Consider the following 14703-nt stretch of genomic DNA (forward strand, 5'->3'; position numbering starts at 1 on the left):
CGGTTAAATTCAGCCGCTAATTCAAACCTAGCGATGAAATCTTCCCACGACGACTGCCCATCAAATGAGTCTACTGTCACAGCATATATATTGTTGGCTGTTTCTTCCGCGTCAATTGTTGCTTCATTTAAAATACCTTGCAGGTCTTGATCTTTTTCTTTTTGTTGAAGTATAACTTCTTGTAACTGCTTCATTGTTTCGTTGTTTTCTTTAATGAAGACTTTAACCTTTGTTTCTATGTTTTTGTATCTCGTTATTAAATCAGATACCACCTCTTCAACTCTATTATACATTTTAGCATGAAATTCTCCCATTTGTTTTTTTAATTGTACATTAACTTCTTCTATTATTTTTTTGTGTATTTCATTAGTCTTTTCCTGAAGCAAATTTTCTATTTCTTCGTGCAATTTAAAAGAAATTTTCGAATCGTCCAACACATTTTCTTGAGATCTCGGCAGGACCTCCATTGTAACGGGTTTTGTTATAAAATCACTCAATTTTATTATGTAATCACAGTTGTATTAACTTAATTGTCCTTATTCAAATAGAATCAAGGTTAAACACAATACATATATACAATAACGCAATATAATATAATATCCCTATTCCAAATTTAACTAAAAGATTATACTAAACTATCAGATCAAAAGCATATACTAAAAGTACCAACACTTTACAAAAACGATAAGAAAAGTGGCTCATAGATAAGGTAAATTAGAGCCACAAGGTAAGTTAGAGTCCCCGAGGAAGTGTAAGCGTCAAAAAGCGCACAAAGTTCGCTACAATAATATGTTTTAATTTATATGTAAGAAAAGTCTTAAAAGCGTTTTTTTTTTAAGTATGCTATGGTACATCAGTTGTTGTAATCGAACCTAAAACCTCTAGAACTACTTTTTTTTTTTTCTAAAAAATTGCTATAGGGTACGTTTAATAGCGTTATTAATGCTATTTATTTGCCTTACTCTTGTTAAATTAGACTATTGTACAATGTACATTGTTTATTTTAAGTAAACTACTTCTTAAAACTGCCTCGCGAAATCTGATTTAAACTTGAAATGTGTTTATTTATTTTTAAAACTGCAAATCTTTTCCGTATAAATAGAGTAAAAAACGTAACGGAGTATAATAAAAACTACAAAACAACACACATATAGTCTACACAAAATGCAATATTACAAATATACAAAAACTTGCATATAAAAAACACACAGTGAAAAAATAACCTCTTGAAAAAAAACTTTAGTGCGTTTTCATGATTTATTTCCGTTTTTTTTCCAAAAAATTGGATTTTATTAATAAATAAGAAAAACGCCGTATACAAAACTAGCCCATGGTATAAGATGACTGCATATAGGCTTTAAATAAAATATTAAAAAATTGATTAATTTTTATAACATACGCCTTTGTAGAGGTAAGAAAAAAATAAAAGCACAATTGACACTTTAATTTTGGTATTTTGAAAATTATTAAAAAGACATTAAAAAAAGTATGATTTTAATATAAAAATTGCATTTTAAAAAGCAACCTAATAACCTTAACTTGTGTTCTGCTTTTTAGATCTTTTTCGTTTACATATTTTTTTAACAACTTGCTTGCGGCAGCCTTTACCAAACCAGGCTGGTACCAAGGTATTAGGCGGACTCGATACCAGTGAGTTTTCAGTTTTAGTACTTACAGTTTTTTCTTCAGAATCCCATCTAATTTCAGTAATTTTAGATAAGGATTCCGAATTTTTATTATTATCCAAAGTTACTGCCGCATTTTTAATAGACCCATTAACGGAATTTTCATTAAAGTTAGGCATTAAATGAGTGGAGTTAAAATCAGTATAAGAACTACTGCATTGGGCTGTATGACCGTTTATATGCTTAAGATTATTCATACTTAAATCCAAAGGTAAGATCGAAATTTCCGAACCAGATTTTTCAGTATTTAACTTTAAGTTCGATTCACTAATATCTAAATTCCCATCTAAAATTTTTTGATTTTTACTGCAACTTTGTTGTACTGGTATTGTATGTAAATTTTTGGTTGCATTTTTATATTGGTTTGCTTCTTGAAATTTGTATAAATGTTGAGGTGGTATCGTAATGCATTGAGTATTAAACGTTGCATAATCTGTTGGCTTGATGGAGACTGCTTTTTCGAAGATAACAGACTTGTCGCTAAAACGTATGAAATGTAATGTAAAAATTTAATTTGCTTTACTTTTTGTTACCTTTTTCATTGTGACAAGGTTGGCGTTAACATAAGGTTACAATTGTTACAACCACACAGTCTTAGGTTGTCTTAGGCAGTTTAGATTTTATTAATCGTAATACCAGATAAGTAATTTTTTTCTATTGGTATTGACTCAGCAGGAGATGATACCGTTTATAACAACTTACTTAAAGGCGCTACGATAAAAAAGCAACAAGGATCAAACCAATGACCCCATGTGGCAGAGCCAAGTGTTCTAACCATTGTATCATGTTAACAACTAAAATTAGAGAATTGTAAACTTAGACTGGGACGGGGTAACAGAAGCATAGGACCACGAAGTAGTTATCAATTATATATTACCTATTATATTCATCAACTTTGAGATCCAAAAATTTAATCACTCGAAGCAGAACGTCGTCAACTCTTCCTAAAAATATGTTATTTTATGATTTAATTTTTATTAATAAATGTTTTTTCGTTTTTATTTTTCTTGATGTTTAAAAGGTCCACTTTAAGACCTAAACATAAAGTAACATACGTTACCCAGACCCAGTCTTAAGTTGCAGTTTTGGATATTATTAAGCATTTTAACCTGATAATTAGTCTTCGTGTTGGTTTTGAATCAGTAGGAGCTTATACCGTTTTTACAACAGCGTTTATAGCATCGACGCAGTATGGATCAAACCCCAACCTTATGTATTGAGTCAAGTTTCTTACCACCATTTAGAGCAGGTTATATATTTAACCAAGTTTTAACTTACAATACATTTTTTTTAATTACCGTTTATTTTAAGTGTGGCTTGGGAATCCTTGGGTGTCCACTGTATGTTAATGATTGCAAGTTTAGGCCTAAGCGGTTTAGGTCTAAAAATTTAAAAACAAAAGTTGTTATAACATATAAACGGTGTTGCACCTTGACTAAACACAACAAAAAGTCTGGATTTCAATTATTGTATTTTTAAGTAAAAACTACCAATTTATCAGCAGTTAAAGATTAGAAAATATCACCAGGTCAATAAGGGTAGTAAAAAATAAATATTCCCACTATTTTTACTATTTTGCCCAGTCTTCGTAAATATGTTACAAGTTACCCAGCTTGCCCTAACTCTGAGTAATAGGTAATGGTGAGATTAGTATTAAAAGTTGCAATATTAGGAAGGGTAGTACTGGTAATAGCAAGAAGAGGGCCAATAGTCGAAAAGTGGGAATAGTGGTATAGCAATATTGGTAATAGCAGAAATTAAAGCTTATTCTTCCACACTAAATTAGTTTTCTTTACCTGTCAGTAAGCCACAACATCTTATATGATCTTAAAACTTTTAAGCTTGATCCCAGACATAAAATTAGGTCAGCTTTTTCAGCATTTTGTTTAGCCTCTTGCCAGTTGTGAGGCCAGCTAGAAAAAATAAAATAGTTAGAAATCCTTCAGAATGCAATAATTACATTTTATGTCTGTATGGCTTTGTTAAAAAACCAATATATTCTAAAAAAGAAGTTTAACTATTTTTTTGTATATTGTTATCCTTGAGGAAAGACCAACTTTACGACCTAAACATAGGGTTACATGTGTCACCCAAACCCTGTCTCAAGTTGACTTTGACAATTTTATATATTATACTATTTAAATAACCTGCAAATTGGTTTTAGACTTAGCAGAACAACATTAAAACAGTAAAAATTAACCCAAGAACTTTATGTTGTAAAGGCAAGTTTTCTTACCACTACACCAAGCCACTAGCTAAAGCGAGCATATTTAAAAATTAAGTAGAAAAACTCCTTAGTAAAAAAAAAAATAAAAACATACTTTTCGTCGCTATGTTCACCAAAATGAACAATTGTATCCCTGAGTAAACCATTACATTTATCACAACTACGGTGGGTGGAATGTTTTCTTAATGATGTGTGTTCAGTGACATCAAAAATTCTGTAATACGGCTTCTCACATTTGGAGCAAACCTTATTAATAAAAAAAATAAGTAATAAATCTAGCTATTTTTCAATAAATCTAGTTATTTCTTTTGCCGAGGCAAAAAATAGTCAGCAGGATAATTTTCTGGGAATCAAATCTAAAGTTACCCAAACTGCCAAAGTCAGCTTAAGATTGGGTCACTAATGTTACTCTATGTTTAGGTCATTAAGTTGCCCTTCCCACATAGAAGATGGATAAATGAATTAGGTTGTAAATATGGTGTAGTGATAAAAACACTTGCTACACCACATGAGGTTGTGGGTTCAATCCTCACATGCTGTAGCGCCTTTGAGTAAGGCGTTATAAACAGTATTAAGTTCTTCTGAGTCAGCTGCGAAATTGTTGGACAATTATTATTAATAATTTCCCAAACTGCCACGGGCAACTCGAGACTGGGTTGGGGAAACAGTTGTTACTCTATGTTTAGGTCATGCACTCTATGTTTCAAAAAATTAATGGACATGTAACATCAAAAATAAATGGACATGTAACAAAAAAAATATATGATCCCAAAACCAAAAACATCAAAAATTTTTTTTAAACTAGATGCAAACCTCACAAAACATGTTTCCGTGAATTTCCGATAAATTTCTCTCCGAAATTCCGCTTTTGACATGAAGTCCATCACAGTTTTGTGATACAACATGTTTGACAATTCCTTTCTCAATCAGAGCCTTTATACACATGTGAGTATAAGTAGGTATTGCATTTACTAATCCACTATCTAGACAAAACAATTTTGAATTTGTTAGAATGCATATGGGTGTAAATCAAAAAAGTAAATTTGCCCAAATAACCGAAATCCATTTGAGGGTTAAACACTTTTAAAAAAATTAAAATTTTAAAATTTACATTTTACCAAAATTTAAGTCAACATTCTTTTAGAAATAAATGAGCTTTTGTTAAATAAGGGTTAGGGTAAACTTGGGTTATAAAAAATCTTTTTTATTGCTGATGAAATTGTGTTAGAAAATAAATAACTATAGTAATAAACAGTAGTACAGTAAACGGGTAATGGGTTGCACTAGTTAAAGACAATGTGCATTACCAAATGAGGCCCTGAGATTGATTCCCAGTGCTTCCATTTTTGTGAAGTCCATGAGTAAGATGGTATAAAAAATAAAATTTTTAAGCCCAAAAAAATCTACCAGCAAATTAAAAATCGAAAACTGCTTTGAAACTTTTTCTTATTACATTCAATAGCAAAAAAACTTCATTAAAAATTTTAAAAAACTTACTCATGACTATATTTTCTCCTGCTTTAAGTTTTGTCCAAACTCCATCAACCCCTCTGTAGTCTGGTATATTAGCTGAAGTACTTATACCAGCACCAGTATACACTATCACATGGTGACTTGATAATAGCAGATTGGCTAACACGGCAGATTTTTGATCCAAGGTAACATCGTCATCAAGCATCTGAATAATAAAATAAATTCTTTTTAAACTTGCCCTAGATAGGCTTCAAACTGAAGGCTTTGGGTATTGAATTTTAAACTACATTTACCATAAATATGTGACATACTTAATGCCATGCATAATTTTAATTTTATAGAAAATAGAAATATGATATTAAAGTTCTTGTTTTAGTTACACAAATTAAGTAATTTTTATTTTACAACATGATAATATAATCATCTATATATAATCTATATAATGGAGCTAAGTGGATGATCTATATGTATGTCTAATTTATAGCCTTGCAAAATAAAACTTCGGTTAGTGGTGCAGGTAAATTATTGCAGAAAGTATTAGTTGAAAGTCATGACCATATTATAAAAATAAATCAAAAATTTAAAAGCATAGCACTAAGGAATGGCATTTTTATGAAAATTTGGCATTTTTTGAGCTTTTAATAAAAAAAAACAATAACAGTAAATCTTACTTCTTTTGCTCTTTCTTTTAGTTTTTTGTAGCTTGAGCGTCTTTGTTTAACCAAAGAAACAGATTTGCGATGGTCGTCCAAGTATAATAGATCCTTTTTGTCTAGGTGTTGTTTCTTTTCAATTTCTCTGATCTAAGAAAATATATAGTTTTTTATTTTTTATTCTCAATGTTGGAAGACAACTTTCATAGTCTAAACATAAAGTAACTAATGCTGCTTTCACCCAGACTGTGGATAACTTGTTTAGTTTGAAATATTATTAAGTGTGCTTTTTAGTTAATTTGCCATTTCATTTTTTGGCGCTGGGATTTATATATATTATATCGCCTTAATCAAGGGCACTACAACATATAAGCAGTGGGATCAAATACAGGACCTCATGTAGTAAAGCCAAAAAAGCATTTTATTGAATCTCAATAATGTATCATTAGTGGTAAAATTAGTAAAACTTTTTAGTGTATTCACAAAATTCAAAAATATTTTTTTACCTTTTTGCAAATTTCGATTTCGCTGACAATACTCTCTTTGCGAGGCCGTAGTTTTCTTGAATTAGTTGGCAGCTCATGAAAACCCTGTTTTTCCTTAGAAACAAAAACATCATCGTTTTTCGGTTGACTGATCTTGTTCGATGACATCATTATGATGTCATAAAAAATGTTGTGTTATCCAAATCCTTTCATTTTCAAATTTTGAGCAAATTTTACAGTTTTAAAAAATTTAATTTTTCCTAATACCTAAATACAAAACAGAAATATTACAATAACACAGTAAAATATTGAGATAGTTTTACATAAATTAAATATAAAAAATACAAAGTTTTAAAAAAAAATTGATATCTAAAATTTAAAATTATTATTTTTAATCCAATTTATCGAATTGCTATCTATTTTAAACAAATTTGGCAATTTTTATAGAAAATTAAAATAGTTAAAACAATAATTTAACAAATACAACACAATAAAAATAGTTTTTTTTTAAAATGCAGTGACTTAACAACAACAACAACAAAAATTAAGTGCAAATTTTATACGCAGTTGAACAATAATTAAAACACTTACAGTGATTTGGATTTTAGAATGAATTTAAGTTGGTAAAAAAATAAAAAAATTATAGCACAATATTTTTAACACTTGATTAAAATAGGATGAATTGACATTCGGATAAAAAAATATGTAAAAGGTAATAGGTAAGTTTGTAATCATATTAGAAATAATTCAACTTATCAAAAAATACAAATATGTTATAAAAATGGGAAAAAATATAAAATAATCTAAAAATTTAGAATGAAAATTACACAAAATGCTAAATAGTACATATAGTTAAAAAAATTACAAAAATAGCAAAAATTTTTTGAAATTATTTTTGAATTCTAAACAAAAATATCTTAAGTATATTCGTTAGGCAGAAATCTTTATTGATTCTTCAGGTTTGTATTTTCTTAAGTAAGACAATCTTCTTTCCTTATAAGAGGTCTCGCTAAGACTACTTTTTGACTTTATGCTAAAAGAAAATAATTTTATAAATTTTTTTCCCCTTTTTTAGGTTTTTTATTTGTTTTCCTCAAATTTTTATTTTTTTTATTTTAAGTTATTTTTTAATCATGATGTTTACTTTTTTTTATTCCTTTTTTTCATAAGATTTTCATTTTTATTAAATATTTTAATTACCTTTTTGTATTTGAAGCAGTTCTCAATGGCTGTGCTACTATTTCTTCAGTGCCTGTTGGCCTTTTTCCTTTTGTCATGATAGCATTTTCTCTCACTTTTATTATTTCAGCAGTACTCTCTTTTTTCAGAACAGTTGAAGAAGATTTTTTCTTTTTTAAAAGAAAATCACTTTTTTTGGAGCTGAGACGAGTGCCTTGAAATTCCTGTAATAATAAAAAAATATATAAATTTATTTTTAAGCATATTTCCATCCAATTGTCAATAACAATATCCGCTTTTAACATTTTTTAACAACTAACAATCTCTTATGCCCTTCCCAGTCAAATAAATTGAATGTCTGGCCAATACACTAGACATTCTATGTATGCCCAATACACTATAACCAGTATTAACTTTAACAATAATAACCTCACTTAATACGTAAAAGTACAAAGCTAATACATTGTTATTGAAAACTAAATGCTATGCGCAATTTGAGCATATTGTTTTCGAAATCGCAAAATAAATGTATTACACAACTTGGTATCTTAGTCAAATCAAATCTTTATATAATGGAGCTTGGTGAACAATATTTATGTATACATATGTATGTCCAATTTATAGCCCTTCAAAAAAAAGAAAACTGCTACTTGTGGTGCACGAGTAAATTAACACAGGCAAAAATGTGTTAAGAGTTGCAACTATATTGTGAAAACTAAAACCTGACTGTATAGCTAACGACTTAAGTAAGGCACACAATTTGTGTAAAAAAGTAAGGCACACAATTTGTGTAAAAAAGTAAGGCACACAATTTGTGTAAAAAAGTAAGACACACAGTTTGTGTAAAAAATTATAAAAACAGAGCAAGAAAGTTTAAATTTAAGATTACTTGGGGGTATAGAATGTTGCTCTGATACATTTGACTCTGTGATCCGTACAACCAAGTCTTCGAGGAAGAGTCAAAGAGCTGATGAGCCATCAGTTGGTCCTCGGTCGGAAGATCGCACTTCTTCATCGATCCAGCTCTCTTTCTCCACTAAAAAAAAAAAATTTTAGTCAAAAAATAATTTTTTTAAAAACAAAATGAAACTCTGCATTATTAGCAAAAGTCAAATTTTAAATAATCTCTTAAAATAATGATAAAACAATTACGTAAAATGTACCTGGAATAAAAATAGTCTTCTTTCGCTTGATTTGTGGCCAAATTGCGCAGCTGTTAACAGGGGGCTTTGTCCGGCGTTGTCTTTTTCATTTATCAAATCACCTGAAAATTAAGTAAACATTTTTATTAACACATATATAATTATCAGTTAATATGGCATCAGTTTTACATAATAAAACTGCATTTTTATAAAGCGCAGTTAATTGCCCACTTTACAAGCTGCAACTTAATTAACATAATATGCTCGCAACTTGCAACTAATATTTGCATGTGATAATTTACTATAGCCCCACAAACATCAAATGTTTTATTTTGTAGGCCCACAAATTCGACTTACATACATATATATTATGTCAACTGAGCTTTATTATACATAGAGATGTAGTGTTATAAGTAGAGTGGAAAGCTGTGCACATTTTTAAGTCAAAATTAAAACAGATAGAATAATAAACAAACAATAGTATCGCTAGGTTAATTAAATACCTGGCAAAATACGTTTTGAGACAGAACCACAATAATTAAATGTTATATATACTGGGACTTGTAGATGGCCTAATTACATTAAAAATCACTTTATGTATTAATATCTGGTCTTACCTGCTCCTTTATCCAACAATATTTCAATTGCTTCATCTTGTCCACTGGCTGCTGCCACTTGCAGAGCAGTTCTTCCGTTTTTTGTACGAGCTCGAAAGTCAACACCTAAAATTCAAAATTGATCATATTTTTTGCTTGAAAAGTGTTTTAAATTTATTTTAACACCCTACTTAAGGGCCCTACAACATGGAAGCAGTAAAAATTAAACTGATGACTTCAAAAATCAATAAGTGAACATACCAGTATTAAGTAGGGATTTTATAAGGCTTGTGTGGCCCCTGTGGGCAGCAACATATAATGCAATAGCAGCTCTGTCAAGAAACCATTTCTTTCTGTTGGTTGGATTCATTTGTTCGGTGTTTGGATTTTTAAACGAGCTGTCAGCCGTGACCCCTGCAGCCATTACCTACAAATTTTAAAAAAATTATAAATTTAGATAACTAACTTTAAATGTTTTTAGAAATCCTATTTTCAAGCTAATGAGAAATGATAAAAAGCTGTCCAGTACCATGCTAAGGACATAATAAAAGTGGGTTAAACATGAACCTGCTATTGTTTTAACTTCACAATCCTTAAATTGACCTTATCTTTCTAAATTTGACCTTTTCATAAAAAAAAAAATTTGTATTTGACCTCTTTATGAAATGCAACAAATGTAAAACAGTAGACTTTAACATCACGTTATTTACAAGACATAATTTTTTTTATCTTCAAAGCCAAAAGGTCAAATTTACAGCCTAAACATAGGATAACATTTTTCACATTCGTTACCCTGACCCTGTCTTAAGTTGAACTTTGGCTGTTTGGAATATTATTTTATTATGATTGCCCAATAACCAAACTGCCAATTGGTTTATGGTTCAGTGGGTTTATACTGCTTTTTACTTAAAATGGTACAACATGAAACCATGGAGTTCAAACCAAACCCCTTTAAGCTAAGTTTTCTAACCACTTAACCAGAATAATAGTTTACTTACATCTCCAATATGACCTCTTGCACTTGCTCGTAACAGAGTTGACCATGAACTCCAAATGTGCATGCTTAATAATGCTCCGTTAACTACATCATGATGCCTCAGTGTACTGTTGTCCTCCATATCTCCTGTTTATAAGTTCAAAGCAATTACAAAAAGCTCTACAAAAAAGCACATTATGCTTTACATGTTTAAAAAGATCAAATGACAATCATATGTTGTTTCTATTTTCCGCATGTTTTGACCAAAAGAATACTAGGTCAGTTGGTTTTACTACATGTAGTCCTGGGTTCAATCCCCACTCGTTCCATGCTGTAATGTCTCAAGTAAGAATTAGAATTATAAACAATATGAACTTTCACTAAACCAAAACTTAATTAGTTTAATTAAGCAGTAATATTTAAATCTGGCAAAGTAAACTCAAGACTGGGTCAAAGTAACAAGTGATTTAGGCATAAAGACAACCTTCCCACATTCTTATTTCACATATAAGCGGTACAAACAACAAACTGACAAAAGACAGAAAGAGCTTATCTGTTAATAAAAACAAATAACAAATTTTTTTAAAATAACATTACCTTGATCTAAGTACATTATACGTTGCAGATGAGAAGGTACGCCAGCAATCAATTCCAACTCCATCTTTAATTCAGCAACTTTCATGCTGTTGCTTGCATTTTTTACTTGAAAAATTTCGTTCGTATCGATCGACTTAACTTCAATTGTAAAGCGTTTGTTGAACGCCATGCTGTTTAATTTATAACCTTTCAACCAGTAATAGGAAGCAGGCGGGCTACAGCTTTAAAAACAAATATGAACAAACACGAAACATTTACATAAGCAACCTGAAATTAATTAATTTAGCAGATTGCTATTTTATTTTTGTTTCTAAGCAGAGGAACAAGGCTTATTAAAGAACGTGACAAACTTTACAGTTTGGTGGCGTGCCACAAATTGTTCTTTTTTGTATTAATTTTTTATCGATGTGGGATGGTAGTTTGAAATTTTAGTAATCGTTATTGCTAGATAACTAACCTGCTTATTGGTTTGGGCCTGACAGAAGTTTATACCGGTTATAGTGTCTTACTTAAGGGCTCTACAAAAGGAAAGGTGTAGGAACCAAACGCAGGACCTTTAAAGTGAAGCTAAGTATTTTAATCACAACACCACGCCGCTGGCCAAGTATCTTATTACCTCTTTTTAAATCGTTTTATCTAAATGTTATTATGGCATAGAACCATTTCCAATTGTTATAACTTCGACTTTTATAATTAAGTGCCAGAAATTTATTTTTTACCAACTAAAATCTTTTTGAAATGTGATTTTTATAAAAGTCATTTTCTGCTTTAAAAACAACTCTATTTAAAAAAACCTCTTATATATATGTAAACCAGATGTATTGACAAAAAAAAGCAACACAATTTACAAAACAGAAAAACTAAAAAAAAGTTAAGCGATGAAAAGTAAAAATTACTCTCAATAATTACATAGTTTTTACAATGGAAATCAAAGAAAAAATTTTTTAACAATATGAAATCCTGACAGAAGAAATTTTGTATATAATTAAACAATCAAAAAAAAAGGAGAGATATTGATATAGTAATCCAGTTTAAGAACAATGCATCCAATGTAAAAGTCTTTGTTACCTACGCATAATAGATACATTATCCATCCAATATTTAGATTAAAAACTGTAACTAACTTCCTTCAGGTATTGGATAACAGTTTAAATTTTTTTCGATTTATTTATTGTTGTTGCTTCTTCTTGTCAGCATCAGTTTCCGCATCAGCGCTGTCTGTAGTTTCTTTTTTATTTTCACTCGAATCACTACTTTCTGATGAAGTGCTACCCTGATCACGATCGGCAGCCATCTTTTTGTAAGCCATCTCGAAAAGTTTGAGACTCTTTTGTTGCAAGCTTGAGAATGCCTCGCGAATAATTTCGTTTGACTGAGTGTCTTTGTTTGCGAGGACCTCACGCAATTTTGTAATTTCTTCTTTAATCTGTTCGCATTCGTCTTGCGGAAGTTGATCTTTAAACTCGTCCATTTTGGATTCTGTGTCGTGAATTACGTTCTCGGCTTGATTTACAATCTCGACCTTTTCTTTTCTTTGTTTGTCTTCTTCTGCAAACTCTTCTGCTTTCTTGACCATGTTTTCAATTTCGTCTTTGCTGAGACCGCCCGAAGACTGAATTACAATTTGATGTTCTCGACCTGTTCCCTTGTCTTTGGCAGAAACGTTTACAATACCATTTGCGTCAATATCAAAAGTAACTTCGACTTGTGGGACCCCACGTGGGGCTGGGGGAATTCCTACCAACTGAAATTGGCCGAGCATTTTGTTGTCCAAAGCCATTTCTCTCTCCCCCTGGTGAACCTTAATCTCAACTTGGGTTTGTCCGTCAGCAGCGGTACTAAAAACTTGACTTTTTTTGGTTGGGATAGTTGTGTTTCGGGTAATAAGCTTCGTGAAAACTCCTCCGAGAGTCTCGATTCCCAGCGACAAAGGAGTAACATCCAGAAGCAAGACATCGGTGACATTTCCAGCAAGGACTCCTCCTTGAATGGCAGCACCCATGGCAACTGCTTCATCAGGATTAACAGATTTGGTTGGAGCTTTTCCGAAGATACCTTGAACTGTAGATTGAACTTTGGGCATTCTTGTCATGCCTCCGACAAGTACAATCTCACCAATATCGCTTTTTGAAACTTCAGCATCAGTAATGGCCTTTTCACAAGGCTTAACAGTGCGTTTAATTAGGTCACCAACCAATTGTTCCAACTGAGATCTCGACATCTTTAAATTCATGTGTTTTGGTCCACTTGCATCCATGGTAAGATAAGGTAGATTAATATCGGTCTGAATAGAAGAAGAGAGCTCCATTTTAGCTTTTTCAGCCGCTTCTTTTACACGTTGCATTGCCATTGGATCCTTTTTCAAATCGACACCTTGTTCTCGTAAAAATTCTTTAACCAAAAAGTTTAATATTGCGTTGTCGAAATCTTCACCTCCGAGCATGGTATCTCCGTTTGTCGATTTAACTTCAAAGACACCCTTTTGAATCTCGAGAAGAGACACATCGAATGTACCACCACCTAAATCATAAACAGCTATAACTTTATCGTCACTTTTATCAAGGCCATAAGCCAACGCAGCAGCAGTAGGTTCGTTGATTACTCGAAGAACGTTAAGACCAGAAATTTGCCCAGCATCTTTAGTGGCTTGACGTTGCGAGTCATTAAAGTAAGCTGGTACAGTGATTACAGCATTTTTCACAGGTTGGTTCAGGTAGCTTTCAGCAGTTTCCTTCATTTTAGTAAGCACAAAAGCCCCGATTTGCGAAGGGGAGTATCGCTTTCCGTCAGTACCTTCAATCCAAGCATCTCCATTCGTAGCTTTGACAATTTTGTACGAGCATATTTTGCGCTCTTTTTGGATTTCGGCATCGTCAAATCTTCTTCCAATCAACCGCTTTGTAGCATAAAATGTATTGCCTGGATTGGTGACAGCCTGGCGACGAGCTGGAGTACCGGCAAGGCGCTCCCCCTCATTTGAAAATGCAATCACAGATGGTGTCGTACGAGATCCCTCGGCATTCTCAAGAACTTTTGCCTGTTTACCTTCCATAACAGCTACGCAGGAATTCGTCGTTCCCAAATCGATCCCAACAACAGCCCCTCGCACAGCATCCGATGAATAATTTCTTAATGAAGATAAATAATTTTTGCAGATAATTGAGCCATTGTTTCTTTGTGGTTTTACATGCAAATATCTTTGTGTTAAATTTCGATAGATCTTGTTTTGAAGGCGTAAGGTTCGGCTAACATTAGAAAACATTTTTCGAGTTTTTTATTAAATAACTAAGTTTGTAAATTTAATTAAACCAAGTGTCACTGTAAAAAAAAAATCTTAAATTAGCTTGTTATATTTTTTTTAAATCTATTTTAATTTATTTCACGATCACCTTATATATTTTTACATCATAAAAAAATAAAATATTAAAAACTGTTGCTTTATCAGTTTATGGTCAGCCAGTCAGGCAGTAAGTAACAAAGTAAGATTAGCCATTAATTGTTTTTTCTTAAAAAAATTTAATGTGAACGTTATTTATCCAAAATTGCCGTGGTTTAAACCGGTACAGTATATTATTCTGTCTGCCTGTTGTTAATTGTCTGATTGTATTTAAAATAAAAAATCACAAAAACAAAAAAATCCGATAATAAACTTGCAATAAATTTATATTAAACAAATGTCGAATATTTTGC

General features: G+C 31.3%; 3 protein-coding genes across 3 annotated transcripts; all 3 read right to left on the bottom strand.

Annotated features, from left to right (window-relative positions):
* Positions 1-1096: 1096 nt before the first annotated feature.
* Positions 1097-6778, bottom strand: LOC145759450 (NAD-dependent protein deacetylase Sirt7-like). Its single transcript, XM_082573287.1, has 9 exons — positions 6545-6778; positions 6057-6188; positions 5410-5590; positions 4726-4895; positions 4007-4158; positions 3482-3598; positions 2984-3066; positions 2563-2629; positions 1097-2165 (listed from the first exon to the last, which is right to left on the bottom strand). Exons 1-9 carry the CDS (start codon positions 6692-6694, stop codon positions 1535-1537), a joined length of 1683 nt encoding a protein of 560 aa, XP_082429413.1. The 5' UTR covers positions 6695-6778; the 3' UTR covers positions 1097-1534.
* Positions 6779-7152: 374 nt separating this feature from the next.
* Positions 7153-11301, bottom strand: LOC145759728 (uncharacterized). Its single transcript, XM_082573574.1, has 8 exons — positions 11014-11301; positions 10439-10563; positions 9702-9867; positions 9462-9566; positions 8866-8966; positions 8592-8738; positions 7724-7926; positions 7153-7556 (listed from the first exon to the last, which is right to left on the bottom strand). The coding sequence occupies exons 1-8, from the start codon at positions 11180-11182 to the stop codon at positions 7454-7456; spliced, it is 1119 nt and encodes a 372-aa protein (XP_082429700.1). The 5' UTR covers positions 11183-11301; the 3' UTR covers positions 7153-7453.
* Positions 11302-11819: 518 nt separating this feature from the next.
* On the bottom strand, positions 11820-14348 carry LOC145759427 (stress-70 protein, mitochondrial-like). The gene has a single exon (XM_082573260.1). It carries the CDS (start codon positions 14273-14275, stop codon positions 12182-12184), a length of 2094 nt encoding a protein of 697 aa, XP_082429386.1. The 5' UTR covers positions 14276-14348; the 3' UTR covers positions 11820-12181.
* Between the last annotated feature and the right edge of the window lie 355 nt (positions 14349-14703).

This window comes from Corella eumyota, chromosome 7 (assembly GCF_963082875.1).
Source record: "Corella eumyota chromosome 7, kaCorEumy4.1, whole genome shotgun sequence".
Lineage (NCBI taxonomy): Eukaryota > Metazoa > Chordata > Ascidiacea > Phlebobranchia > Corellidae > Corella > Corella eumyota.